The 27106-nt window shown below is 47.1% G+C and overlaps 2 protein-coding genes across 2 annotated transcripts in view; one reads left to right on the top strand and one right to left on the bottom strand.

The window, feature by feature from the left end:
• Window positions 1-142: 142 nt before the first annotated feature.
• On the bottom strand, window positions 143-17095 carry PDZD9 (PDZ domain containing 9). Its single transcript, XM_063100660.1, has 4 exons — window positions 17065-17095; window positions 15529-15711; window positions 5532-5721; window positions 143-536 (listed from the first exon to the last, which is right to left on the bottom strand). Exons 1-4 carry the CDS (start codon window positions 17093-17095, stop codon window positions 143-145), a joined length of 798 nt encoding a protein of 265 aa, XP_062956730.1.
• Window positions 17096-23981: 6886 nt separating this feature from the next.
• Window positions 23982-27106, top strand: part of MOSMO (modulator of smoothened) — a 77729-nt gene continuing 74604 nt past the window's right edge. Inside the window, exon 1 of the mRNA XM_063099149.1 lies at window positions 23982-24087. Coding sequence (XP_062955219.1) covers window positions 23982-24087 — 106 coding nt within the window. The remainder of the gene's footprint in view (window positions 24088-27106) is intronic.

Genomic DNA, 27106 nt, shown 5'->3' with positions numbered 1-27106 from the left:
GCTTTACAATGCCGTCATGAAAGAGAATTGATACATCTGCACATGTCACTATAGTATATAGCAAACCTGTATAGGGTGGTACACAAAAAATGGGTGTTTTCGAGATAAATGCTTGTTCGATCACAGATTTGCTAACCACTGCCTAACCAACCTTGTTTACTGGTTGACCTTTGACCTTTTCAATTTGGGCACAGTCTTCCAGCCAAAATGCATCTGAGGCAGAGGAAGCCGAAGAGGAGGAGCTTTCATTGTCCTGCTTCACCATCGTCCAGTATGGAGAAGGGGTTCGCACTTCTTTCTTGTGATCCCTGTGAATCATCACGTCGCAGTCAATGTCTTTTCCTACACTGATAGTATGGTTCTTCTTTTTGTATCCATGCCATTCTCTGGAGATAGACATTGGTCTCCTTGCAGGGTGATGCTCAGTTGACTGTGGATATCTATAATATTGAAGTCTTTTCTCTAACACTATGTCTTCATTGTCATCACTGCTTGTGAAAGATTCATCTTTTGCCTGCTCAGTTTTCTTTGGTGTGCTGAAATGAAAAGAATGGTGAACGAAATGGATTCTTCATGTCTGAACATTTGTGGTCCCCTAACAAGATGTCTCATAACCTGCTCTGGCTCGTAAAAGAAAGATACACTACCTTTCTGTGTCACTGAAGTTTTTCACTTTTAAAAGGACCTCCAATTTTTTTTTTAATTCCTAAATGTAAATCAAACTCTGCCTTAAATTATTTCACACTATTTTTAAAAATTTTGCACAGACTTAAGCCAGACTACTGAGTGAATATTGGGAGGTCTTAAAGGGTGGATTAATTTTACTGCATCTAGAGTGACAGGTTCAACCTGGCCATCTCCTCCTGAGAACTCTGTTTTCTTGGGTCACTTGGCTATAACAATAATACTAATTAACTGGGAGTTAGGAAATAGTGGGCCTCAAAGATCTTCAACGTGCTAGTCATTAATACATTTTTGAGTTGCCTTTTTTTTTTCTCCTGACATTACCATACAGCATTATTTGCCTCTCTTTTGAGTTTAAAGATGTGGATTTGTAGAGCCCCTTTCCACCCAGATGCTCCCATCATTTATGATTCCACCTCCCTTGCCATCCAAAACCTTTAAAGGTTTTAAAGGCATTTTGTTTTGCGTTGCCCATAAGGGGATCCAAACCCTTAGACCTTGGTGTTATCCTCACCGTACTCTAACCAACTGAGCAACCGGCCAGCCTAAAGGTTTTCTCATAACTTGCCCCAACTATTGGCTGTCTTAATTCTTGCAATCTGGGCGATACCCGCCTGCCACAAGCACAGGCCTCTGAGTGCTTCTAATGCCTGCAGTACCCATGCTTGCTATTGCTTTCCAGAACAAATTCTCTGTCACCTGCTGTCCCTCATCCTGCTGCTGTTGTCCAGCAGATCCAAGACTAGGCCTTTGTGATTACAAACCTCTGGTACGTTCTGGCCTGCTAATAGGAAATAGGTTTCTTCCCCTACCCCCCGACCTGTCAGTCTTGCTAGTGTTGTCACTAATACTCTTCACTTCCAAGAATTTGAACAGCTTTTCCTAAAGTTTATCCCTTCTAGTAATAGACAGTTGGTATTGAGTCATTTTTACTAAGCCACGAGTCTTAAATTGTGTGATTTTTCTTTATCCTTGATTTAGGGCCATGCGAGATGATTTAGATGATCTCAGGGCTCCAACCGTCTTCAGACACACACAGATCTTCCTGAACATCACACAAATGAGGGGAAAAAAATCCAAGTTGCTTTTTTTTTTTTAGACCACAAGGGGTATCCTTGGTAACTGTATTGGGTAATCATAAGGGCAGGTGGCAGAGCTGGACTCTCATTAAACTGGCAGTAGATAATAAAGCCACAACCAGTAGAGGCCAGAGTTGGCTGGAAACAAAGCTTTGATGCCACCAGGCCTACCCGGAGCACTATGTGGAATACTCCCTGCAGGGTGTGCACAGGGCCACTTGTTCCATGTCTGAGAAGGAAGCCTGGCCTTCCCCTTCTGCCCCTTCCCAGCCCCCTTCCATGTAAGTTACTAAAATGCCTGAGATACAAGTTCTTAGCTTGATTAAGAAAGGGATTCAGAGCATGCTCGGTATTGCTCCTTAGGTTTGTGGATTCTAGCCTCATACTTAATTTGTGCTGTTCTCCCAGTTTGTCTCTGCTTTTGAATGGTCCATCTGCCAGCCCTACATTTTAATATTCTGAATCTCAAACTCCTGCATGTAATGAAAATGCTTAGAACATAATAAGCAAATGGTTAAGAGCTCAGGCTTTAGAGTTGGGCTCTCCAGGACAGATGCCACCAGCTATGTATGGCTGTCAAGTTTACATTGATTACATTTGAATTTAATGTTGTAAAATTTAAAAATCTTAGTTGCAGTCCCCATATTTCAAGTGATTAATAGCCACATTTGGCTAGTGGCTACCATATGGGACAACACAGATGCAGGACATTTCCACCACCACAGCAAGTTCTTACTGGACATTGCTGCTCTAGAGACAAACCCATGACATTTAGCCTATGTCCCCTGGCAAGCTGACATACACCTCTCTGGGCTTCAGCTTTCTCATCTGTAAAATGAGGCTAAGAAAAGGAATGGGCGCAAGGATTAAATGGTATGATGTTTATTTCAGCACTCACCACACAGCAAACAATGGATACCTCTCCACAATCATCACTGATTTCTAATCAAATCAGGATTGGTTTTGTCACTGGGGAAAAAGATCAGTCTGCCTGATCTGAAGGGGACAGCTGCTACCCACCTCTAGGCCGCTGTCACCATGTGGGAACACACGCCCATCTTCTGATCTTTCAGGAGAAATGAGACATGCAGATTCTTTCCATGAGATTTTTTTTTTTTTTTTTTTTTTGGTGGCTGGCCGATATGGGGATCTGAATCCTTGACCTTGGTCTTATAACACTGCACTCTAACCAGCTGAGCTAACCAGCCAGCCCCCTGTGAAATCTTAGATTTGTTAATTTGGCAAGTAAAATATTTTCATTTTTTAAATTTGGAAATACATAGAAAAGTGCAAAAAAATAAAGTTTGATGAAGAGAAAATGAAAGCAAACACCCGACCACCCAGGTCAAGAAATAGAGAGTTACTAACCCTGGTAAAGCCCCCACGACCCTCCTTGCTGTCTGCAGGCGACTTCTCTGGGTTTTTTAATGCTGTGGGAGCCGAGCCAAGCACAGCTATGGGCCACATGAGTCCCTTCAACCACAAGTTTGAGTCTCTGAAATAAATTTATGTAAAGTGGGCCATTTTCTAGACTTAGTAAAGTCCTTAGCTTTATTTCTTTGACCCCGTCCCGATACCAAATCCTGACAGAATTATTAAGGATCACTCATGTCAGAGCACTGAAGTGGTCACTAAAGAAATGGATCTCATAGTCTCCATATTCTCATGTTCTATGCAACACTTTCTCGTATATCTAATCCTCAGAAGAGTCCCTATTACTCCTGTGTTACAGATAAAGAAACAAGCTCTCAGAGATTATTTAGGTGATTTGTCTGAGATTCGAAGCTGTATTTCAATTTTTCATTCACTCTTTCAATAAATGAGCCCTCAGCCACATGAAAGTCTTGTGGTAGGTTTCACAGATCAAGACAAACTCAGTCCCTGCCTTCGTGGGGCTTACATTCTCCCAGGGAAACACTAAGTAAACAGTTGATTATACAGATTATTTAATTAAACTTAGGATAAGTGTGAAGGAGATACACAGAGTGCTGTGAGAGCATATGACAGGTAGACCCGGCAGTGTTTCAATGCTTCCTTTAGGAAGGCCTCTTGGAGAAAGTCTGCACTGTGAGCCTTCAAGGATCAGTCATGAATTCCAAGAGTGTTGCAGGCAGAAGAGTGAGTGCAGAGGCCCTGGGGTGAGGAGCAGTCCATGGCAGAAAGCTGAAAGCCAAGTGGGCTAGAGAGAGAAGGGAGAGCAGTGTAACACGAAGTGAGAGTGGCCCGCAGAAGCCGGCCAGACAACAGTACTGTAGGCCAATGCATGGGTTTATCCTGAGAATGAAAGGTCTTTCATTTCCTGAGCAGGAGCATGCCATGATCATGCACCATGAAAGGACCATTCTGTGTAGAGAATAAACAGGGAGCAGGAGCAGATGTAGGGAGACCAAACAGTGGCTTGGACTGGGCAGTGGTCGTGGCCAGGGCAAGACGTGGACAATGTGAGAAATGGTTAGGAAGTAAAAGGACAGTCTTAGTGATTAGTCAGGGGAGGGAGGTGGCAAAATCAAACACAGCCCCTAAATTCTGGCTTATTCAACTAGGAAAACACTTCCCCAGTAAGATAGGGCCACTAGAAGATCACTGGTGAGGTGGCTTTTGATTTTTTTTTTTTTTTTTTTCAAAGATGACCGGTAAGGGGATCTTAACCCTTGACTTGGTGTTGTCAGCACCACGCTCAGCCAGTGAGCGAACTGGCCATCCGTATATGGGATCCGAACCCGAGGCCTTGGTGTTCTCAGCACCGCACTCTACCGAGTGAGCCATGGGCCGGCCCGGCTTTTGATTTTAAACATAATGAGTTTGAAGGGTTTATGATACATCCAAGTGGAGATCTCAAATGGGTATTCAAACATACAAGTTGGTAGATTATACTCATACAATTTGAAAGTGATTAGTGTATTGATAGTAATAGAAACCATAGGCATCGATGAGCCCGAGAGAAGAGAACCAAGGACTAAACCTTGAGGAACTCCAAAATTGGGTGAAAGGAGACCAATAGGAGGTGACCAGAGGTGATAGGAAAACCAGGGGAGTATGCCATCACAGAAGTCTGGGGAAATTGATATTTCAAGAGGAGTGGGGGTGGGAAGTTGTGAAGTATCTAATGCTGCTTGCTCAGAAGCCACGCAAAATGAAGACTGAGCAGAGTCCACTGGAATAGCAATATGAAGGCCGTGGGTGACACTGGGAAGAGGCCTCTCAGCCTAGATTGAATTGGGTTGAGGAGCTCCTGGGAAGTAGAGATGGCCAGTATGGCTCTTTCAACGAGTGGGGAGGAGAGTGGGGGAAGGACAGGGCAGTAGCTGGAGGGGCAGAGGGGTGAGTAGAGTATAAGGGAGCGTTTGCTAAGATGGGAGAAGCTTGAAAAGGCTTAAGTGTTACTGGGAAAACCCCAGAGAGAAGTAAGTTGAATGCGTGAGAGGAAGTAGGGTTCACACCTTGTGTTTTAAGGGTTGACTTGGGAAAGGGCACAGTGCAGGTGGGTTTGGAGACAGTTACCATCTGATTGCTTGTTGGTTGGTTTTGGGTTTTTTTTTTTTTAACTCCAAGTTGCCTTTATCACGTTGCCTCATATTAGGTTTTACAGACTGTCCTTTCCAAAAGGATTTAGAAGCCCAATAAATTATTCTGGCAGTGTAACCAGTCTCTCCTAGAATGGTCCTTACTATGTGATAATTCTCACATTTAAACCAGGACACAGTGTTTCACAGGCTGTGGGGTTCTGTGTTATAACAAAGAGTTCCTAAGTGAACTACCCATACTTACCGTGTTACTGGGAATTTGGTCTCGGGAATTAAATCATATATTTCTTGCCATTCTTTGGGTATGTCAATAAAATCTCGGTAGACCTTGATTTGTAGCACAGTGCCTATGGTGATATGTTGCAAAAGCTTTAAAAATTCTCGAAGAGTATATCCTAACACATTGGCATGACCAACACTAATCAGAACATCACCTGAAGGGAGAAAAAATTATCAGTAAAATTAAGATAATGGTTTACAGGGGCCATATTGATTTCTGGCTTTATTGTGAGGTATTTTATGAGTTCATATTGTTGGTTCATTTTGAACCAAAACCAGGACTCAGCCTTTATTTAATAAAAATGTTCATCTCCATGACGTGAATATCCTTTGCATAAGCAAGAACCCACACAAGGTGTTTCTTAATAGCAGTATAATGGTAGATACCAGATCATGTTTTTGAGACACTTCTGAAGTTCTTGTTGTGACAGAGGCTAAAAGCTATTTATAATATGAACCATTCTTTAGGATTCTAAAAATATTTAGTTTCAAATAAAACGAATGGCTATTGTTGGCTAATATACCCTCCGCCAGAAAAGTAAAATGGCCTTAAAGACCGTGATACACAAGATGGAGCCTGAGGGCCGGCCTGTGGCTCACTTGGGAGAGTGTGGTGCTGATAACACCAAGGCCATGGGTTCGGATCCCATATAGGGATGGCCAGTTGCTCACTGGGTGAGCATGGTGCTTAAAGCACCAAGTCAAGGGTTAAGATCCCCTTACCGGTCATCTTTAAAAAAAAAAAAAAAAAAAGGCGTCTGAGAAAGTTTCCCGGAAAACCCCCACCCAGAAAAATCCCCCAGCTGCCACGTCACCTTCCCACAGGCGCAATTTTGCCCACCTATGAGAAAGTCCCAGCTGAGCTTAAACCCCGCTCGCTTCCCTCCCCTTCCTTCTTAGCCAATAGGAACAGTCCAGCTTAGCCCAACTGGATATAAAAGGCCCAGCCTGACTACGCCTCTGTTGCTCCCACTTCCGAGAAGGCAGCCCGCTTGTTCATTTTGCCTGCCTAATACACTTTGGTTGAGTCCTTGTCTCCTGCTGTGCCTTATTTTGTGCTCGGGCCGGGGTTTTTCCTTTAATTGGTGCCTAGACTCGGATGGGTTTCCCCACCCCTAGAGGGACCCCATCCATTTCTCTTCCCATGGCCCGGAGCCCACGACACTCAGCCTGGCCCTTCTTTCCGATTGCCACCGGCACATCCAACACCGGCCTTGTAATCGGTGAGTCTTCGGATTACCACTTTCCTTTCTCTCTCTCTCTCCCTCTCTCTCTCTCTTTGGAACTCAGCTGGGTTAAGCAGGGTCCGCCCTTTCCCTGCCTTCTCATTAGCTGCGGGGTTTCTCGTTTCTGCCCTCCAGACACTCGCAAGCCCCGGCGCCGGGCACCCCAAATCTCTATGACCCTCTAAGGTCCCTCAACCACCAGAAACTGATGACGAGCGCTTTCGGTGGTTTGAGACCTCTCAGTACCCCAACCGAAGCGGGGACGCCCCTTTGGGTCAGGTACTTCCTCCTCCATTCTCATGGGGGGGTGCCTCATCTCTCCCGGCTGACTCCCCTCTAAATTGTCTCCTGACTAATCTTCACACTTTGGGTCTGACTCCAGATATTAAGCCCCCTGACTTTGACCCAGCAGATGAGCCCCCACCCATGTTGGGGATGCGCTCCTCCCCCACTCCAACCGCCATTGGCTCTTCCCGTCCCTTCTGCCCCTCCTGCGCCACCACATCCTTCCAGCCCCCCTCATACATGATCCCGAGCCCATGAAACCTGGCCCACCCTTCCGGCCCAACCTCCGCTTTTAGCTCCTCTCTGAGAGGTGGCAGGAGCAGAGGGTATCGTTAGAGTCCATGTCCCTTTTTCCATGACTGATCTTTCCCAAATCGAGAAACGCTTGGGTTCCTATACAACTAACCCAGTTGTCTACACGAGGGAATTTCAATACCTTTGCCAGGCCTATAGCTTAACTTTCCACGATGCTCACACTATCCTCACAAATTCTTTATTGCCTGAAGAACGTAGACGAGCCTGGCTAGAGGCCAGGGCATACGGAGATGAAGTCCACCAAACCACGCCCGCTCACCCAGTCGGGGCACAAGCTGTCCCAGAATCCGACCCTAACTGGGATTATAACCCCCCCCCCCATTGGCCCTCCGTGATCAGTTTCTTACTTGCATAGTGGCGGGGCTTAAAAGGGCCACACAAAAACCAGTTAATTATGAAAAAATCCAAGAAATAATACAAGATAAAAATGAAAATCCTTCTTCTTTCTTAGATCGCCTCACTAAGGCTATTTTACAATAAACTAACATAGACCCAGAGACCCCAGAGGGAAGACAACTTTTCATAACCTATTTCTTTAACCAGAGTTCCCCTGACATAAAGGGCAAATTAAAGAAACTGGAAAGGGGGCCACTCACTCCTCAAAATGAAGTACTGGCTGCCGCATTCAAGGTTTATAATGGCCGAGACGATAAGGCCAAATGCCAAAAGTACCAACTACTGGCACAGGCCTTAAAGGGGCCCACGCCCTCACCACTGACTGCCTTTTCAAGGGACCCAACCACACCAAAGGGACCCCTGGGTCCCTGCTTCAAGTGTGGTAAGGAAGGACATTGGGCATGATCAGGCCCCAACCCCAGGCCCCCACCAATGCCATGTCTGAAATGCCACACTCTGGGTCACTGGGGAGTGGATTGCCCCAGCCTCCGCAAGGAGACTGGACCTATCTCGAACCCCACACCCAGCCTTCTAGGACTGGCACCGGACGACTGACGGGGCCCAGGGCACCCTCTACCTATGACAGCCCTCACCACCACCAGGGAGCCCAGGGTACATCTTGCAGTTGAGGGCCACCCCATCTCTTTCCTCCTTGATACCAGCGCCATTTTCTCAGTATTAACGGGGTTTTGGGGACCTACCTCCTCTTCCACACTGCCCATTGTCAGGGTAGGAGGCAAAACCATTTTTCCACTAAAAACTCCCTGGATAACTTGCCACAGGGAACACTCCTTTGCTCACTGGTTTCTTGTGATGCCACAATGCCCAACCCCCTTGTTAGGGCAAGACATATTGGCCAGGTCCCAGTCCTACCTCTCTTTCCGCCATACCCCTTCATTGCTCTTATTGGTCTCCGGAGCAGCCCAACCTCCGGATGAACCAAATAACCCCCCGCCACTATCCAAAGTTAATCCCCAAGTTTAGGATACTTCAACTCAGACAAAGGATACAGGGTTTCTCCCCAAAAGGTCCAAGCCTTTAAACCCTCAGTCAAATATCTGGGAGTTCAGATCTCCCACAACTCCAAGGTAATAATGGTAGACTGAAAACAACACCTTTGAAACAACACCTTTCATCTAAGGATGAAATGTTATTATTTTGGGGCCTTGTGGGGTACCGACGAGCTTGGGTTCCAAACTACTCCCTTCTTGCCAAACCTTTATATGACTCATCCCGGGGCGACTCAAAGGAACCTCTAGTCAAATCCATCAAAACCCCTTTCGAAAACCTCAAGCAGGCTCTCCTTAGAGCCCCAGCTTTACATTTACCTGACTTAAAACGGCCCTTTGTTTTATATGTGCACGAGAACAAGGGCTTTGGGTTGGGTGTGTTAGGACACCAGAGGGGAACCTCTTTCGCCCCAGTGGCCTATTTGTCAAAAAAAGTTGATCCCACCATTTGCGGGTGGACCCCCTACCTCAGGGCATTGGGGGCCACTCATGTGCTTCTTCAAGAAGCAAAGAAACTCACTTTTGGCAGCCCCACCAGTGTATTCTCACCTCATCAATTAAAGGATCTTTTGACTTATAAAGGATTACAAACCCTCCCACCCTGCCGGATCCTATCTCTCCTCGCTTCCTTCATCCACGATCCTTCTGTAACTTTCCAGACTTGTTCCCCTCTAAACCCTGCCACCCTTTTGCCTGTTTCTGAAGAAACTCCCTTCCATCAGTGTATCGAGGCTTTAGAAATCCTCCTCCCTTGCCCACCTCACATCTCAGAAGGGCCACTAGACAACCCCACAAACGTCTGGTTTACAGATGGTAGCTCTTCCTTAATAAATGGAATACGAAGAGCGGGTTGTGCCATCGTATCCTCCACTAGTATCATTGGGGCCAGACCTTTGCCACCCAACACAACCAACCAACAGGCAGAACTGGTGGCGATCACCTGGGCTTGTAAGCTATCGACGGATCAATCCCTTACATTGTACACTGATTCTAAATATGTGTTCCACATGCTTTTGTCATATGTGGCAATTTGGAAGGAGAGGGGCCTTCTAAACATGAAAGGAGTCACAATTACCAATTCAAAGTTTATTACGAGACTTGTACAAGCATCACTTTTGCCTTCCAAAATAGGCATAGTCCATTGTGGGTCACATCAATCTGACTCCTCTCCCATCACCATAGGTAATTCTAGGGCAGATCAGCCTGCCAAGCAAGCAGCCATGTCTTCCGATCCACCACTGGTTATGGTCACAGCCCCCCCAACCCCTTCAGAGAACCCCTCAAAGGATCGACGAAGACAACAACTTTTACTTACACTCTTTGTTCCACCCTAGTGTACATAACCTGAAATTATTCTTACCTTCTTTCTTCTCTCTAACCCCAGAAGATATCTCTGCCTACCTGTTTCACTGGTCCCTCAACTTAAGGGTTACAGCCAAGAAATTATTGCCCTAGTTAACCCCCCAGAAAATCAAAAGTGTGCAGTCTTTCTCCCCTTAGTCATCGGGGTCTCCCTAGCCTCCTCTCTAGTGGCCATGGGACTAGGCACAGGGGCTCTTATCCATTCTGTAGACTCCACTAGAGATCTATCCCAAAAACTCCAGGCAGCTGTCGAGGTTTCAGCAGAGGCCCTGACCTCCCTACAACACCAAATCACCTCGATAGCCCAGGTAGCTCTCCTCATTGCAGAAAAAGGTGGCACCTGCATGTTTCTCAACAAAGAATGCTGTTACTACATCAACGAAACAGGAACGAATTCATGAGGTGTCTCAGGTGTCCGTCAATCAACTTCTCCTCCAAGAGTACCTGCTTCTACCAGATGGTGATGACACGTCTCCTATTTTTCCTCCACGCCCTCCAGGAGGACAGATGGTTGCTCCCTAACATCCAACAAGCAGAAGACATATTTGAGGGCCTCAGTGACCTTTGGCTCCAAGGGACATTCCTCACTTTCTCAACAGAAGAAATTACCGTCTTCAGCGCCTGGGTTTATGGTCTCTTATCTGTCATATTAGACTAAGCAAAACTGCCTCCCTCGCCTCCCAAGCCCCCCCTCCCCCGTCTTCAACCCTTCTCAGCAGGAAGTAGCCAGAGATTATCTCAACACCCTTCTCCCAATCTAAGACCAAAGAGGGAAGAATGTTGACTAATATACCCTCTGCCAGAAAAGTAAAATGGCGTTAAAGACCAAGATACACAAAATGGCACCTCACAAAATTTCCCGGAAAACCCCCACCCAGAAAAATCCCCCAGCTGCCACGTCACCTTCCCACATGTGCAATTTTGCCTGCCTATGAGAAAATACCAGCTCAGCTCAAACCCCGCTCGCTTCCCGCCCCTTCCTTCTTAGCCAATAGGAACAGTCCAGCTTAGCCCAACTGGATATAAAAGGCCCACCCCGACTCTTCCTACTGCTGCTCCCACTCTCGAGAGGGCAGCCCGCTTGTTCATTTTGCCTGCCTAATACACTTTGGTTGAGTCCCTGTCTCCTGGTGTGTCTTATTTTGCACTTGGGTAGGGTTTTTCCTTTCAGCTATTACCAGGAAAGAAAGAACCACTTACACTAAGTATGAATAAATGACCTACTTTCTATCATACCTGTTCTGCAATTTCCAGTGCCCTCCACAGTAAATAGACCATTTAAACATAAAGCCTTTCATTTTAATATTCTGCCCTTGCACAGTATTAGTTGAGTGAATAACTACAAAACACTGGGCAATTAGCATGCTTTAATTAGGCTCAATGTGTGTATGCAGAGAGTATGTTGGTTCAAAGGGATTTGACAGCTAGGTCCTCTACTGCAGGATGAGGAGGAAGTGTGATGGTCAACCATGGAGCTTCTGAGCCCCCAAGAGGTGGGAAGATGACTACATCTTGGCAACAAACCCCCAGACTCCCAAATAGGAAGAAGCTGGAAAGATCAATTATTCTCTTGCACCAACCACCCCCACCTCCCTGCCACCAGCAACTACAGCATGGACCTGTAAACTAGATCCGGCCACTGGGCACCTCCACCTGGGTCACAGAGCCTGAACAGGAGATGTAGTTTCCAAAGGTAGTTATACATGGCCCTTTCTTCTCTCCCCATTTGCCAAACCTAGTTCTCCAGACATTTTAGCAATTGTTTCAGACTTGGTATCCTAAATTCAGGGCCTTAACAGAACTGTTACTTACAATGAAGAACCCTGACAGCTACAAGGGCATTCAGCAAGATTTGAGGAAGAAATACAAAGAATTTGCATTTTAAGGACAGACTCCCACTGGGTAAAATCTTAGTCTTCAGATCTTACTAGCACTGACATCCTGCCAAATGGTAGTGGGGACATCATAGCTGACATTGGACAAAGTGACCCTGATGAAGTTCCAGGATATGTTCACCTCTCTGTGCATGGGAAGCTAGGGACCCTCAATCACCCACATCCCAGGACTGCTGAAGCCTAACCTCAGAGGAAAAAAGGGTCAAGAAGCAGCACCTTCTCTGATGCTGCTACCACTGGGCTAAGCAGGGAGTATACTGACCCTAAAGGAAGCCTCCAAAGAATGCCAAGGACAAATTTCCACAGTGCAAGATCCTATTAGAAACAAAAGTTGCCAGTATGCAAGAAAATGAATACTTAGAAAGGTGGAGAAAATCTTTTACTTTGGTCTTAAGAAGTAGCTGAGGGTGAAATAAATCACATATCTGAAGCTAACTTCAGGATGAAACAAGGCTTCTCCCAGCTACTTGCAGATTGTGTGGCATGAAACAGCTGCTCATCCTAACGAGGTTAATTACCATGGCAAAAAAGAAAGAAAGCCCTCATAGCTTACTTGCCTAATGTTAAAAGGCTGTTTATAGCTAAAACTATGGCTTGGTATTCTGCTTAATTATGTTGTAAAAGAGTGACTTTTTATCAAGACGGCAGAAAATAAACAGCTTAATTCCCTGATTGTTCTGGCTGTAAACCAAATATGTCAGTGTATGAATGTTGATTGCTCTGGCAATAGATATTAACATTGCCCTTTGTAAGGAAACATCAATTTGGTATTTATGAACACCAACCTCATTACACATTTTTTTTTCTGTTTTAATGGGCTGTAGGAACGACATTATATAAACTTTGTCTCGATTACCTATATTAAGTCAAATTTGCAGCAGCCAAGCCACTACGGAGAAATAGATATTTTTCTCCATCTCTCCACTAGGCAGTATACAGGTTCTGCGTGGCTAGGGACCACATCTGTTTAGCTCACGGCTGTGCCCCCAATACCTAGCAAGGTGCCTGCCTGCACACAGCAGGCATTCAGGAAATGCTCACTGAGTACATGTGGCCTGGGAAGGGTGGTGGCCAGTGCATCATGACTTGTATTTACTGTCAAAGCTGTATTAATTTCTTAAGACTGTGGATATCAGAGTCTGTTAAAGCCATACTGGCCAAAAGGAATTTAAAGTTCAGCCAGAATAAACTAACACTAAGCTAAATTAGGAAATCAAGATAAAACCCTATCAGGAAACACCAAAGGAGAGAAGTTTAAAGCACATCGAGGAGAACTATCGTGGGTAAAGGCAATGGGGTCAAAAAAATAGCAAATTTTGAGGGCTGGCAGGATAGTTCAGTTGGTTAGAGTGTGGTGTTGATAGCATCAACGTCCACAGTTCAATCCCTGTTCCAGGCAGGCACAAAAAAAAAAAAAAAAAAAAGTAGCAAGTTTCTCATAACTATTGTCAAAAACAACTATATTATGCCAAGGTCAAGGGTTCAGTTCCCCGTACTGGCCAGCCGCCAAAAATTTAAAAAGCTGCATCACCCAGACTTTGAAACCTAGACATTGAAGTGGCCAACTTGTCTGGAAGAGATTCAGTGCCCTGGACTTCCTTTGTATTGAAATATCATTTCTGGTTATTAGGCAATTGGCTAGAAAGGTATGGGCTTTCTAGGCAGACATGGGTTCAAACCCCAGCTCTGAGCACACACTTAGCTGTGTATATTGAACAGTTACTTCATCTCTGTAAGCCTTTGCATTTTGTTATCCACGTTCTGGGAGTGCTGCGAACATTAAATTAGGTAATAGGTGTGAAGTACCTTGCATAAATGCCTGGGACAAATACTTATTACTTATTTATTAAGCACAGACATAATAAATGCACCAGTCCTGTAGGTAAGTCCCGGATTTAGAAGATGAGTTCACAACAGCCTCCTTCTGACCTCAATGAGCCTGCTAACTGCAGTGCCACCACGAGATTCTGTGTCACAGGCATAAATGCCTACTCTTGCTCTGCTCTAGCAAGTGTGCACCCTGGTCATCAACCAGCATCTGCCACCTGACCCCAGAGAAGCTGAGGAGAAGCCCATGAGACCTGTCCTGGAGTTCTTTTGGCCTGAGAAATCCGGAACCCTTCTTGTGGCAGTTTGTCTGCAGCACCAAATAGTGGCATGTGAAGAGAATGCTTTGGGTTTTAAGGTAAAGCGAAATGTTTCATAATAGCATCATTTATCAACTTTCTTCTTTATCCATTGCTTCAACACCTAGCTGCAAATTAGAATCACCTGAGCAGGTTTTAAAACACGACCTGCCCTGTCCCAGCCTAGACCAATTGAATCAGACCCTCTGAGGAGATGGAGCCCAGGTATTGTAGTTTTAAAAGCTCCCCAGGTGATTCTAATAGGTAACTAGGTTGCAAAACAGTGGGTTAATCCGCTGGGACTCCTAGACCACAATCATTTTTAATTTTTTTGTAATCAATTTTTTTTTCTGGTGTTTGGCCAAGAGAGGGATCCAAACCTTGCCCTTGGTGTTATCAGCACCACACTCTCCCAAGTGAGCTAACCAGACAAAAACACAAATCTAGAGAATGTGTAAGTAAGAACAGCTGAAGAGAAATGATTGCCAATATATCTATAGTACTTTAGCTTTCAAAGCACTTTGATAAAGATTATGTCATCAAATCCTAGCAACCTCTGACAACAATGGAATCATCCCATTTAAGAGATGACATGAATGAGGGAGGTCTGCAAGGTTAAACAACTTTGCCCAAGGTCACAGAAGTGGGAAGTGGCAGAGCCTGGGCCTGAATTCAGGCCACTCACCTGAAAATGTGTCTTCTCACCACCCTGCCACCCCATCGCGCCTCCCCCACTCCTGTGCACAGCACTGGGTCCAGGCCGGGCACTATGAAAACATGTCTTCGACTGGATGGAAAATTAATTCACCCACAGACAAGAGAAGCAGGGCCGTACTCGGGTACTGTGACCATGGGTTTTGTGACCATGGGCAAGGGCCTAAAAATCTGATTCCCTGTCTGTAAGGTGGTTTAAGACAGAAATCTACCTCAGGACTGGCCTGGAGGGTGAGTTGAAATCATGCATCTAAATGTTAGCAATGATGAATACTGCCTATGAGAGAAGAAATCTTTATGCACAGAGAGTTCTGGAGTGATGCTACCTGTGTTTGTATCTCACAAGATGCAGGTGAATCTAGACAAGGAACTTAATCTCACCGAGCCTGTTTCCTCACCTGTAAAAGGGGGATAACAGTTGCTATCTAGAGGGCTGTTGCAAGAATTAAATGAAGTAATACTCCCAACAGTGATAGTTATATAAGTGACAGAACTGGCTGGCCTGTAGAAAGTTCTCAATCAGTGCCACATATCATCATGGTTACAATGAAACTTAGTGGCCCAAGTCTCCCTGAAGGCAGATGGGAGGGAGGCAGGAAGATGGGTGAGGGGAGACATGGAGAAACTGGTCACCTGGCTTGAGTTTTCCATCCTTAGCTGCAGCCCCCTTCTTGATGAGGTGGGTAATCTGGAGGTATGGCCCATGCTGGATAATGATCAGGCCTAATCCCAGGCTGCCCACGGTGAGTCTGGTCTGCTTTGTTTTGCTCAAGTTGTGTACAGATGTCTTGACCTCCTTGAAGCTGACTTGTCTTTCTAATAGAAAAAGGGGAACCTGTATCAGTCCCTCACCAAGACAGCAGCATGGCAGTGGTTGCTGGGGTTCTGAAGCCAGACCCCTGGCTTAACAGGTGACTGTTAAAGGGCTTTTGCACAGAGTCTGGCATATCATGACTGCTTAATCAATATTAGTTATCATTATTATCCATTCACTTAACAGCTATTTATTGATGCAGGCAGTGTGCTAGGCCCTGGCTGAGCAAAACAGTGGAGGAGACAGGTATCAATCAGTCATGTAAATATTCGCTGGGTTACAATTTATAACACGTGCTATGAAGGAAAAGGGCAGAGAGCTGTGAGGGTGAACAGGGGCCCAGGTCTCACCTGAGGAAGGTGGTCAAGCTTCCCAGAACGGGTAAAATTTGACTTAAGGTGGAAAGGACCAGTGGGAAGTATTTAGGCAAAGGAGTGTGGGCAGGAGTAAGCCGCATCAGGGTCTGAGACAGGATGGAGCAGTGTCCTGTCAAGAGAACGTGCAGGACACCAGTGACGGGGGCTCAGGGGGAGCTCGGAGAGCAGGGGCCGGCAGACAGGAGCTGGTTCTCGGGTTTCCCTGAATAAAAACGCCCAGCAGCAGTCTAAGCTGGTTAGGATCAGATTTTCATTCAAAAAAATTTTTTAAATCTGCGGCTGCTGCGTGTGTGAATTGCAGGGTCCAGAGCGGACGCGGAAAATAACAAGTTCTTTCCCTGGACACGCAAGTCACTCGAGCGTGTCCCGGCAGTGACCTGGAAATGGACAATAGAGGGATCCAAAGAGCACTTGGGAGGAAAATCCTCTGGACAACGGGAAGTGGGAGGGGTTGAAATAGGTTTTCTCACAATCAGATCTCCCAAGAAAAGTTTCGAGGACTGAGGAGTGATCTAAACCAGGTTGTTTTCCCGAGAGGACACTCCCGGGCGATCCGTGTTCCAGGCGCTGGGGCGCGGTGTCCCCACAGCGGGGACCCGCCAGCCGCCGGAAGAGGAGGAAGGAAAGTCAGCAGCGTTAGGGGAAAGAAACCAGACTCAAACGCCCCCGTGTATGATCCCGCTTCTATGACGTTCTCCATGGAAAAGGCAGAACTACAGAAAACATGTGGAGGTGGGGGTGCGGGTAGCTGCGGAGGGGGCAGCCACGGGGTAATTTGGGGGTGGCGGCGCTGTCCCCTGTCTTGATTGTGGTTCCACGTGGACAAACACTTATCAAAACTCATACAGCTGGGATCGGAAGTTACACTGTGATGAACAAACGATGGCGGGAGGCTGTCAGCCGGGCAAGTCTGTGACATTGCCGCTTTAACAGAGGAGGGAAACTGAGGGCGCCGCCCTCCCCCCACTCCCCAGTTACCATTTGTGCTTTTATGGGGCGCCTTCTCCATGGCCCCGGGAGGGCGGGCGGCTCCGCCTCCCAACAGTTCCGAACCCGCGAGGAGGCGGCGCACGGACAGCGGACCGCAGGCGACGAGGACCCGGGCCGCGGCGAGGAGGCCTCGGGATGGCCGCCAGGGGGCGCTACGCGACGGCGCCCGAGGCTGGGGCGGCGCGTCCCAGCCAGGGCGGGGCTGGAGCCCGGAGGACGCGGCGCGGGCGCTGACTCCGCGGGGATCGGCAGGTGCCCGACGCAGGTGGGCCCTTCACTCGTTCCTGCTGAACCACGGAAATGGAGGGGTGGGGTGGGATGGTGGGGTGGGGGGGACAGCCCAGAGGAGAGGGTCTCACTGATGCGAGCCAGTCAGCTCACTCATTGAAAGCATGTTGAATGTCCCCAACACAAAGAAGTGACAAATGCTCGGGGTGATGGATGTGCTAAACACCCTGATATGATCAAGGCACACTGCGTAAATGTACCCAAATATCACGTTATACTCCTTAAGTATGTAGTTATGGGTCATTTAAGAAAAAAATTATTGGGCTGGCCGGTTAGCTCAGTTGGGTAGAGCGTGGTGCTGATGACACCAAGGTCCAGGGTTGGGATCCCTTAACGGCCAGACGCCCAGAAAAAAAAAAAAGAAAAGAAAAGAAATTATAAAGAGGAAAAAAATTTTCAGAGACATAAGTGGACTAGAGGTTATCAGGAACTGGGGAGAAGTAATGAGAAGTTATTGCTTAATGAATACAGAGTTCATGTTTAAGACGGTGAAAAGGTTTTGGACATAGATAAAGGTGGTGGTCACACAGCATTGTGAATGTAATTAATTCCACACAATTGTACGTTTAAAAATGCCTAAAATGGCAATCCTTATATATACTTTACCACAATAAAATATATATATATTAACCTAATACCTAGAAACCCTGTTAAATTTATCTATTAGTTCTAATAGCTTTTTGGTAGATTCTGTAAAATTTTCCTCATACTCATGTCTGTAAACAAAGATAGTTTTATTTTTTACTTTCAAAAAACAAAAACAAAAAAAAGATGTGAGGCAGTTTGCAGAGGAAGATCATAGCTGGAAGACCACAGAAGATCACAGAATACGTAGATCTAGAATCCCCTGCTGCACTCCCAATAATGGTGTTTTAAATACTGTTGCATCAAAGCTCCAACTAGTTTGGAACTGTGTTTTTTTCATGGATGTTTTGAATGAGAAAAGGCCAAGGATGGCCTGAAAAAAAATGAGTCACTATTAGGAAAGGAATTAATGCTTCCTTCTTTTTTCCAAAATACTCCTGCCCTCCCACACACATTCACTCATACAACAAATATTTACTGGAAGCCACTCTGTGGTTTGTGCTGTTGCTGGGGACACAACAGTAGACAACACAAACAAGGGCTCTGTCCTTTTGGAACTTATATTTAAGTGGACAATTTTTTTAGGAAAATATAAATTATCAAAAACATTCTAGAAGAACAAGAAAGCAACATCATGAGGTAGGTCCTGTTTTGATCCCCACTGGTGTAACTGAGGTTAAGCAGCTTGCCCCAGGATGTTCATGCCTTCAACAAATAGTAATCGAGCACCTGCTAGGCATCAGGCACTCTGCAAAGATTTCCATGGTAAACCTGGGTAGGTCCCAGCTAATTTTGCTGTTTCTGTGGTTCTACCCAGACTACAAACCAGGGCAGATTTCTTGCAGGATAAATCCTGTGTCGCAGAGGCTGACACAAGGGCTGCTCTCACCTGGCTGCTCTCAACTTCAAGTAGTTGCCTGCTGGTGGTTTCTTGTGATAGGTCACCTGTTTCCTCTTCCAACAGTCTGGCAGGCATCTACCCAGGAACCAAATTAATTCTATCATAAAACACATCCTTTTCCTCCATCTTCCTATCCGTAGGGGAACAGCGAGAGTTGGTGGGGATAAAGCCTGTCAGCATTTGAGTTTCTGTGGGCAGAGAATATCCCTTCATCCCAGGCTGAGAAATTTTTTTTTTTTTCCTGACCGGTAAGGGGACCACAACCCTCGGCATGGTGTCTACCGCACCATGCTCAGCCAGTGAGTGCACCGGCCATCCCTATATAGGATCCAAACCCGTGGCCTCGGTGCTACCAGCACCGCACTCTACCGAGTGAGCCATGGGGCAGGCCCCAGGCTGAGAAATTTCTTCAGAGCAGAGGCCAAGGTCACACTGATTAATGGAATTGCAGGATACAAACTATGGTGTATATACTGTGCTTCTCAGATACCCCTCAGGACTGAAGGACTTACATCTGCCCCTCAACCCACTCCTGCTGCTGGCTAAAGAGAGCCCCTTGCCTAAAATCACACCTTCCCAGGGCAGCTAGTGTCCATGACTGGGCAATGCAGGGTTGCCATCCCAGCTTCAGAGCTCCCCACTGAGGCTGTGCGGCGTGGGGGAGGGGGGGGGAGGAGGGCACTGCAGCTTGACCTCTCTCTGCCCAGTCCTGCTTCCTCCCTTTCCCCACAGACATGGGTCCCAAAAGAACTCCCCCAATGAACTCCCTGCAACTCAGAATCTGTTTTCTAGAGAACCTAGCCCATGGTAGCTAGTGCCAGAAATGATCTGAAAGACTACATGCTAAAATAGAATTTTGGAACCAGATCACTCAATGCCCAGGTGATAATGAGGATCCCATCCCTGGCAGAGGAGGAGCATAGGTGGCCACTGGCACAGGGAAGCTCTAAGATTGCTAAATTTTTTACTGGTAGTTAATGGGATGGTGTACCAGGGGAAGGAAATGTGCTAGCAGGTGTCATGTTATCAGACATTCCTTTGCCATGGAAAGAGCAGGCAAGAGTAATCACCAGGAAGGAAGTAGACTGCTAGTACACATAGGGGCAGGGACTCTTAGGTGTCTCTTAGTACTCCCTTGACCAGCAGTCACAGCCTGGGAATTGCTTGGCAACCAGGAGCCCAAACTCTTCAAGGGTGAAGGTTCAGGCCACCCCATGTAAGCCACCTAACCCATCAGAGGTGCTAGCAGAGGGTGAGAGGGATGTAGGATGGACAGGAGAAGAGAGAAATGGGATGTCAGTTATGCCTTAAGATGAGCTGCCGCAGCGGTGGGAGCTGTAGCTTGTCCCACTAACCTTCCTCTTATAAATTTCTCACAGGAAAAGATGCCCACCGGGGTCCTGAAGGTGCAGCCCTCAGAATTTAAAAGGAGCGAATGACCTGCACAGCGCCATGAAGGTACAGCTGCAAATATGGCTCTGCACTGCCTCAGCTCCTCCCCAGGACTGAAGGACTGTTCCCGAGCTACTGGGAGGGTTGTAGGTTGACAGATCTCAGCTGTCAGCCCTTTTGAGGAATTGTCCTTGGCTGAAGAGAGCTGCCTTCCCCAAGGTCACACCACATTCCTAAGGTGCAGGGATATAAATGCTTGGCCCCTTTATCCCAACTAGCACAACTCAGAACGGCCATCCCAGCTTCAGAGCTCCCCTCGGGTCTGCCAAAGCCTCCTGTGACTGCACCAGAGCCAGACTTCTTCCTCTGCCCAATCCTGCTTTCTCCCCTTCCCCAATAGGAGCTGCCCCTCAGAGGCTCTCTAATAAACTTCCTGCACACTGATCAATAATCTCTTGTCTCCAAGTCAGCTCAAAGGAACCCATCTGTGCGACAAACTGTGATTTGAGCCCTGGGCACGAGCTGCTAACCTTTGAATTTAGCTCTTCGGCCTTTAACCCCAGAAACCCCAGGTACACGTGTGGGGTATCCGCCACACTCTCAGCCCACATGGTAAACTTGACCCCCAGGGAGGCAGTGTGTCCTTTAACCTGTCAGACCAAAGATACTCCTTAAAGAGAAGAGTGATCACACGTTGCCTCCCATAGCTCTCCCCAACGTCCCATCTGGATTCAGCCTCTTCTGGTCTGAGGCCCACCATCCATCACAATAAGACATGCCACGTTCACAGCCCTTTGACAGCTGCAGAGTAGCTATTTATGACTTCAGGCTGCCAGCATAGCTCCCTCCTGGAGGCCTTCTATTTTCTTCTGGGTCCCCAAGGACTTTCTGCCATAAGGAGCCTTGTGGCTCATTTCTGAATAGAAAAGTCCCAGCTGCTTTGCTTAGGGTGAGAGGATGGGATGTTTCTGTCACTGAGACAGAGTGACCCTGGGAGCCTGTTGGGTAGATGGGGGAAAGAGGCACAGAGAGGTGACATGACTTTCCCAAGGTCAAGTCAGTAGCAGGGCTGGGACTAGAACATAGTTCTGTATTCTTTTCTTGTATTCTCTGACACATCACATCTCCAAACCCCTAGAGTTTGCCTCTACTGAAATCTAGACTGATATATAGAGAAGAAGGGAATTGATCTGTCCTGTAGATCTCAGAGACTTTAGACTCTGAAACATCAGGTATGTTGGAAGGCCAGAATAAGAAGTGGGGCTTAAAACAGGGATTAGGGCTGGCCAGTTATGAGATGGTTAGAGCATGGTGCTGACAACACAAAGGTCCAGGGTTCGATCCCTGTAGCAGCCAGCCACCAAAAATAATAATGAAATAAAATGAAACAGGAATTAATAGGAATTCTGTAAACAATATATTTGGCTCCTGCCAACCCCACCTCCCATCCTGGTTGGTAGGAAGGGATGGGATAAGTGTCTGTAGGGATGTGTGGCCATTAACCTGACAAAATGTTTTAAATTCCTTTAACTCAATACTGGTTGTTTTTGTGCTTTAATCTTAGATCCAGAACTTTTTGTGTAGGGATAGACACATTTTTTAAACACAAGAATAAATTCATCATCATTTCACTCAGTTGGAGTTAGAATTGGTGCAAAATGTTCTAACATTCAACCCTACGATTCTTATCAGCTGGCCACTAGTGAACATGAGTGGATATTATTTGGAAATTTAGGTCTGTATAGTTAGGGTTTCTTGTATTAGTGGGCAACAGAAACACCAGACAAGAAGCCAAGAACATGACTCCATCGAACTTCTCCAGTACTGAGAAAAAAAGAAAGAAGTAGAAGAAAAGAAAAAAAGCGAATACCTACTGCAGTAATGTGAGATGCATTCTATCTGGATCCTTGGAATATATGAATTATCTTGTGCCAACTTCTATGGCAGAGGAAAATAAATTGTATAATAGAAAGAAATCCTTCCCCAGCAAGAGACCAATGTTTGGACAGAAAAGTCTATAGACTAGCAATCCAACCCCTCCTTCCCCAATCTATGTGGTGACACTGATCTCTCTGCACACATTTCTGCAAGGCTGTTGAATTTGGTGGAATTTGAAACCTGCTGAGTTTTGTGGACATGTAGGCTTTCCAAAAATAGAGACAGATGTCACTCTTCTAGGTCTTTCTAGAGAAGACCTAGATGGCATTTAAGGAGAAAATGAGTGTCTCATCTCCATTTGTTGCATGGAGTACTATCTGGGAAAGACCGCTGGATCCAAAATCAGTGTTAATGGTGATTTGGCCCATAAGCCAAGGAAGAAAAGAAAACCTCCACTAGATGGCAAAACTGTAGATGGAGAGATCATCTGTATCACTAATGAGTTATGCAAATACCTTATTTTTTCCTATTTATCCATCCAACCTCAGGCTCTTCCCACCGTTATCTTAGTAAATAGTATCACCAAATACTGGTTGCTCAGGCCAGAAACTTAAGAGTCATTTCTGAGTCCTCTCTTTCTTTCGACTCCTCCCCCCATTATCATCAAGTCTTTTTCCCTCTATCCACAAGCCATCCAGATCTGTCCATTTTTCTTCATCTTCACCACTCTCACCCAAGCCAAAGCCACAATTCTCTTTCCTGGACTACTTGGCCTCAGCTGGCATCCATGCTTTCATTTTCACCCCTCCCCCTACAATCTACACTACGGATCTTTACAGATTAAATAAAATCATGTCACTCACCTGAAAACCCTCCCGTGCCTTCCCCTTGCACTTAGAACAAAATCCAAACTCTTTATCATGGCCCCCAAAGCCCTAAATCTGGCCTCTGCCAACCTCTTCTCATACCACTCTCCAGCCACACAGGCCATTTTGCAGTCCCTGGAATATGCCAATCTCTTCCCTGTCCCCTCCCCAACTGATCTTTGCACTGGCTAGACTGTTCCCCGTCTGGTCTTGCGCTAGGTCTTCAAAGTGCAGGTCTGTATGATCGTGGTGGTCTCAGTGGAAATGTGTGCTTTCTTGACCATGCTAAGTACCACCCACGCCTATCACACGGACCCGCATTTAATACATGGATGAGCGCCTTAAGTTATCTATATTTTAAAGATAGGTTTTGACGTGCTTCTGTCTTCACCCGCAGGACGCGAGCCCGGGGAGCGCGGGAGCCTGGTCTCTGTGTCCCCACCCCCGCCCCCCCCCCCGGCACCCCGCACCTGCGGCGCCCGGTGCACAAAGTGACCAGGGCCCGCTGGAAGACGGGCGGATCCCCGGACGGATTCCCCCGCCCCAGTCCGATCTCGCTTTCAAAAGGCTAAGAACCCGAGGTCCTTTGAGCCCAGACAGCGACAGCGACATTATTATTGCTGGGAAGAAAACCCACAGGCGGCGCGGCCTGCGGGAAAAGATCGGGAGCGGGGCGGGCCGCGGCCAGTAGGCAAACCCCGGAGGACAGAGCAGGCCCGTGGCGTCCCCAGCCCTGCCGGCCCCCGGCGCCGCGGCTCCGCTTCCGGGTCGGGGGCGGGCGGGCCGAGCAGTTCCGGGGCGGGCGGCGGTTCCGGCGGGGCGGGCCGCGCCGCGGCTGCTGGTCCGGGCGCGCGGAGGGCGCGGGCGGCGCGCGGGGCCGAGGGGCACGAGGCGGCGGCGCGGGGACTCCGGGCCCCGGCGGCGGCCCATGGGGCGGGAGGCGTGAGGCCGCGGCCTGCCCGGGGCTCGGGGGGTGGGGGGAGCGGGGCGGGGAGATGGATAAACTGACCATCATCTCAGGATGTCTCTTTCTGGCCGCCGACATCTTCGCCATCGCCAGCATCGCCAACCCCGACTGGATCAACACCGGGGAGTCCGCGGGTGAGCGGCGGGCGCGGGCGGGCCGGCCGGAGGTCAGCTGGGGACGGAGGGAGCGGGGAGACCCACGCCGGGGTCCGAGGCGGGTCCGGCCTGCGCAGACCCGGACGGAGGAAGACCCGGGCGCGGAGCCGGGCGGCCCGGGCTGAGGGGCCGGGGGACTGAGAGGAGGAAGCGGCCGGTCGCGAGTGGGATTCCCAGGCTGAGTGGGGAGTGGCTAGCGGGTCCCGGACTGGAGAAGGGAGGTGGCAGCCCCCCGGCCTGCAGGACAGCGGAGAGACGAGCTTCGTTGTGCATTAAAAAAAAAAAAAATCGAGGCGGGAGACGGGAGGAAACTGAGGCGCCTGCGAGGGCGTTAGAAACTAGGCGGAGAGGTTGGGAGCGAGGCAGCCTGCAGCAGCGCGGGAGCCACGGGAGGGCTGGCGGGAGAGGGGGCCGCGAGGAGTCAGGAGCCGCGGCCGGGGAGAGGGGCGGGCGCCGACCCCGCCAGCAGGGTTACAGGCTGTAGATGGGAGGGCGGATGGAGCGAGTGTCGCCGTGTTGCCCCCCCTCCCGTCCCCTGCCCGCTTGGCAGTGTTGGAGACGCTTGTGGCTTTGGGTTTTCCCTTTGAAGTGTATGCGGTTATAATTTCGCTTTATTTTAGGCCCGGGAGCTATAATAATACTACTAATAAATTTCATTTTATGGAGCATCTTTCATTCCAGCGCATCACAAAAACGCTGTAGAGATCTTAATAGTACTTAGAAAATTAAATAACGCATCAGAGTTGCAGGCAGCCCAGCAGCCGTAGCAGTGCTTGCTGTGACACCGCGGAGCTGCAGGCAGGACAGACAAGTGGTGCCCTCAGGCAGGAGACGGGCGTCTTCCCGGGGGGTATCCCAGGTGAATGCGCTCGCAAAAGTGGCCCCAGGATGGGCCGCCTCTCCCTCTCCCAGACCTGTGAGACTAAACGTTTAATTAATGTAAACAGCTGTCAGGAGAGCTGCTCCGAATTAAGGAACGCTCTTGTTTAACTGCTTGTTCAGTGCAGGTGAAGGGAATATGGAGGGGTGGGAATGTCAAGCTCTCTGTGAATAATTTGTTATAAAAATGTATCACCATGCTGTCAGACTACTTAAGTGTTACTTATGGTTCTGTATTTATCCTGCAATATTTTTAGCTCTTTAAAAAAAAACTGTAGCTGGGACATTTGTTGCTTCCTCCCCCCCCCCCCCATCTAGACCTAGTAACACAAAATCATGCTGTCAGATTTGCTGGTTATTAAAATAGCACTCTGAAATACTCCGCTACTTTTCTTGCCTATAGAGTTTTAGGAGAGCTCTTAACTGTAAAGCATATAAAGTATCAGGATGTTTAGAATTTGGTAATACTGTGGGCTTTATATCTGAAAATGTTGGTGATGCTAGAGAACTTTTACAGTTGTATGTGTGACATCCAGTTCATGACCCATTGTTGTTTTTATCCTAATTATATGGGTAGTGACTTCCTTTATGAGACTTTCTTTGGGGCTTTACGTATTAAGGGCAAAGAAATTTTACTGTTCTAGCAGAAAGATCCTTTTGGCAAAGAAGTTTTAGGTGTAGTCCCAGTAGACAAAATAAACTAAATGTCCATGGGAGAGATGTGGTTGAGAGAGAGAACCGTTACATACTTATGTAAGAGAAGAAAGATATTAGTAATAGCATAACATTCCTGAGAAGATGGAAAAGGGCAAGCTCTTATATTGAGAAGAAAGCAAGAATAGGATGAGTACAGCACCATCAGTTTTGGAGACAAAGTCATTGGCTGTGAATGGGAGGGACAGAAGTCCAAGGTTTAAAGGAAGTAGAAAATATTTGAAAAATAAGTAGTTGCAGAGAGGAATGCCAACCAGTGACATAGTAGGATAATCTAGCATCATGCCTCGAAGTTGGTGGTCTGAGCATACAGCATGATAACCTATCTACCCCGTTGATCTCTAGGAGTGTTCAGCTATTTCGGTTCTGGTGTAGCTGAGGCAGGTGAATTTTCCAGATGGTTTTGGAAATAAGGAAACATCAAGAATAATGTGAAAGCCAGTAGAAGGCTTTATTCAGGGTTGGGGTTTGCCAGACACGTGCAACAAAATGACAGAGCAGCCAACCTGTTTAGATTATTGGCCAAAGTACTGTAATGATGGCTTGTGGAATATCAGCTGGATAAAGCGTGAAAGTGAATAAAGGAAAGAGCTAATGGATCATTCATTCGAATAGCAGATGATTTGTGGTCGGTGGGATAGCAGGCCCAGTACAGTTGAAGACCTATCAGAGTGGGAGTGATTTACAGCAAAGTGGAATGGCAGGGGATTATGGACACTGGTCCAGACTGTAACAGTGGGGATGTGTGGTTGATGTGGAGTGGAGGAAAGGATTTTTTTTCCTGTCAGTTTCCCTTGCCATCTCAGGATACACTCAGTTAAATAGTCTGTGGCCAGAAAGAGGAATAACAGGAAACAGTAGGAACAGTAGGAAAAATTTCAAAATCATATCTAACCCGTATTTCTTACCTTAAATATGCCGGGCAGTTAACTCCCCCAAATTTAAAATGAATGGGATAATATGTGCCTTTGTTCATGATTGTGCTCTTGCGCTGTGTCAAGGTGCACCTGAACTTTGCCTGGTATTTTCTTGAACTTGTATGCTCACTGTACATATTTACCTCAGCCTTGAGGGAAAAAAAAAAAAAAAGTGCAGTTACACCTTCCAAATGAAACATTTATAAGTTCAAATAAGATCTCATAATTGACCGGACTCGCTTTCTTCCAAGGTTTGCAGAAAAGTGACTTAGCGTGGCAGCAAAAAGTTAAAGTGTTGATTCTCTTTAGTGTATTATGTATAGTCTATAAATGTTTGGATTTTATATTTCAAATATAAAATATATTTTGAAAGTAGAACTCTTGGAGCTGAAAGGTTCTGCAGAATGTAGTTTGAAAATCACTGTAGTGAACTACCAACGGAAAGTCTGAGGTTCAAATTCAGACTTCATCACTTACTAGCTCTGACT

The sequence above is a fragment of the Cynocephalus volans genome, chromosome 6 (genome assembly GCF_027409185.1).
Source record: "Cynocephalus volans isolate mCynVol1 chromosome 6, mCynVol1.pri, whole genome shotgun sequence".
Lineage (NCBI taxonomy): Eukaryota > Metazoa > Chordata > Mammalia > Dermoptera > Cynocephalidae > Cynocephalus > Cynocephalus volans.
Note: the sequence above shows the minus strand (reverse complement) of the source record. Positions and strands in the feature narration are given on the sequence as shown.

Excerpts from the sequence above, each read along its gene's own strand:
- PDZD9 (XM_063100660.1), bottom strand. The coding sequence starts at position 17,095 with ATGGAGAAGGCGCCCCATAAAAGCACAAATG. Across the intron at positions 5,722-15,528 it reads GGATGGAAAACTCAAGCCAG|GTGATGTTCTGATTAGTGTT; the intron begins GTGACCAGTTTC and ends TTCTCCCTTCAG. Across the intron at positions 537-5,531 it reads ACCAAATTCCCAGTAACACG|CACACCAAAGAAAACTGAGC; the intron begins GTAAGTATGGGT and ends TTTTCATTTCAG.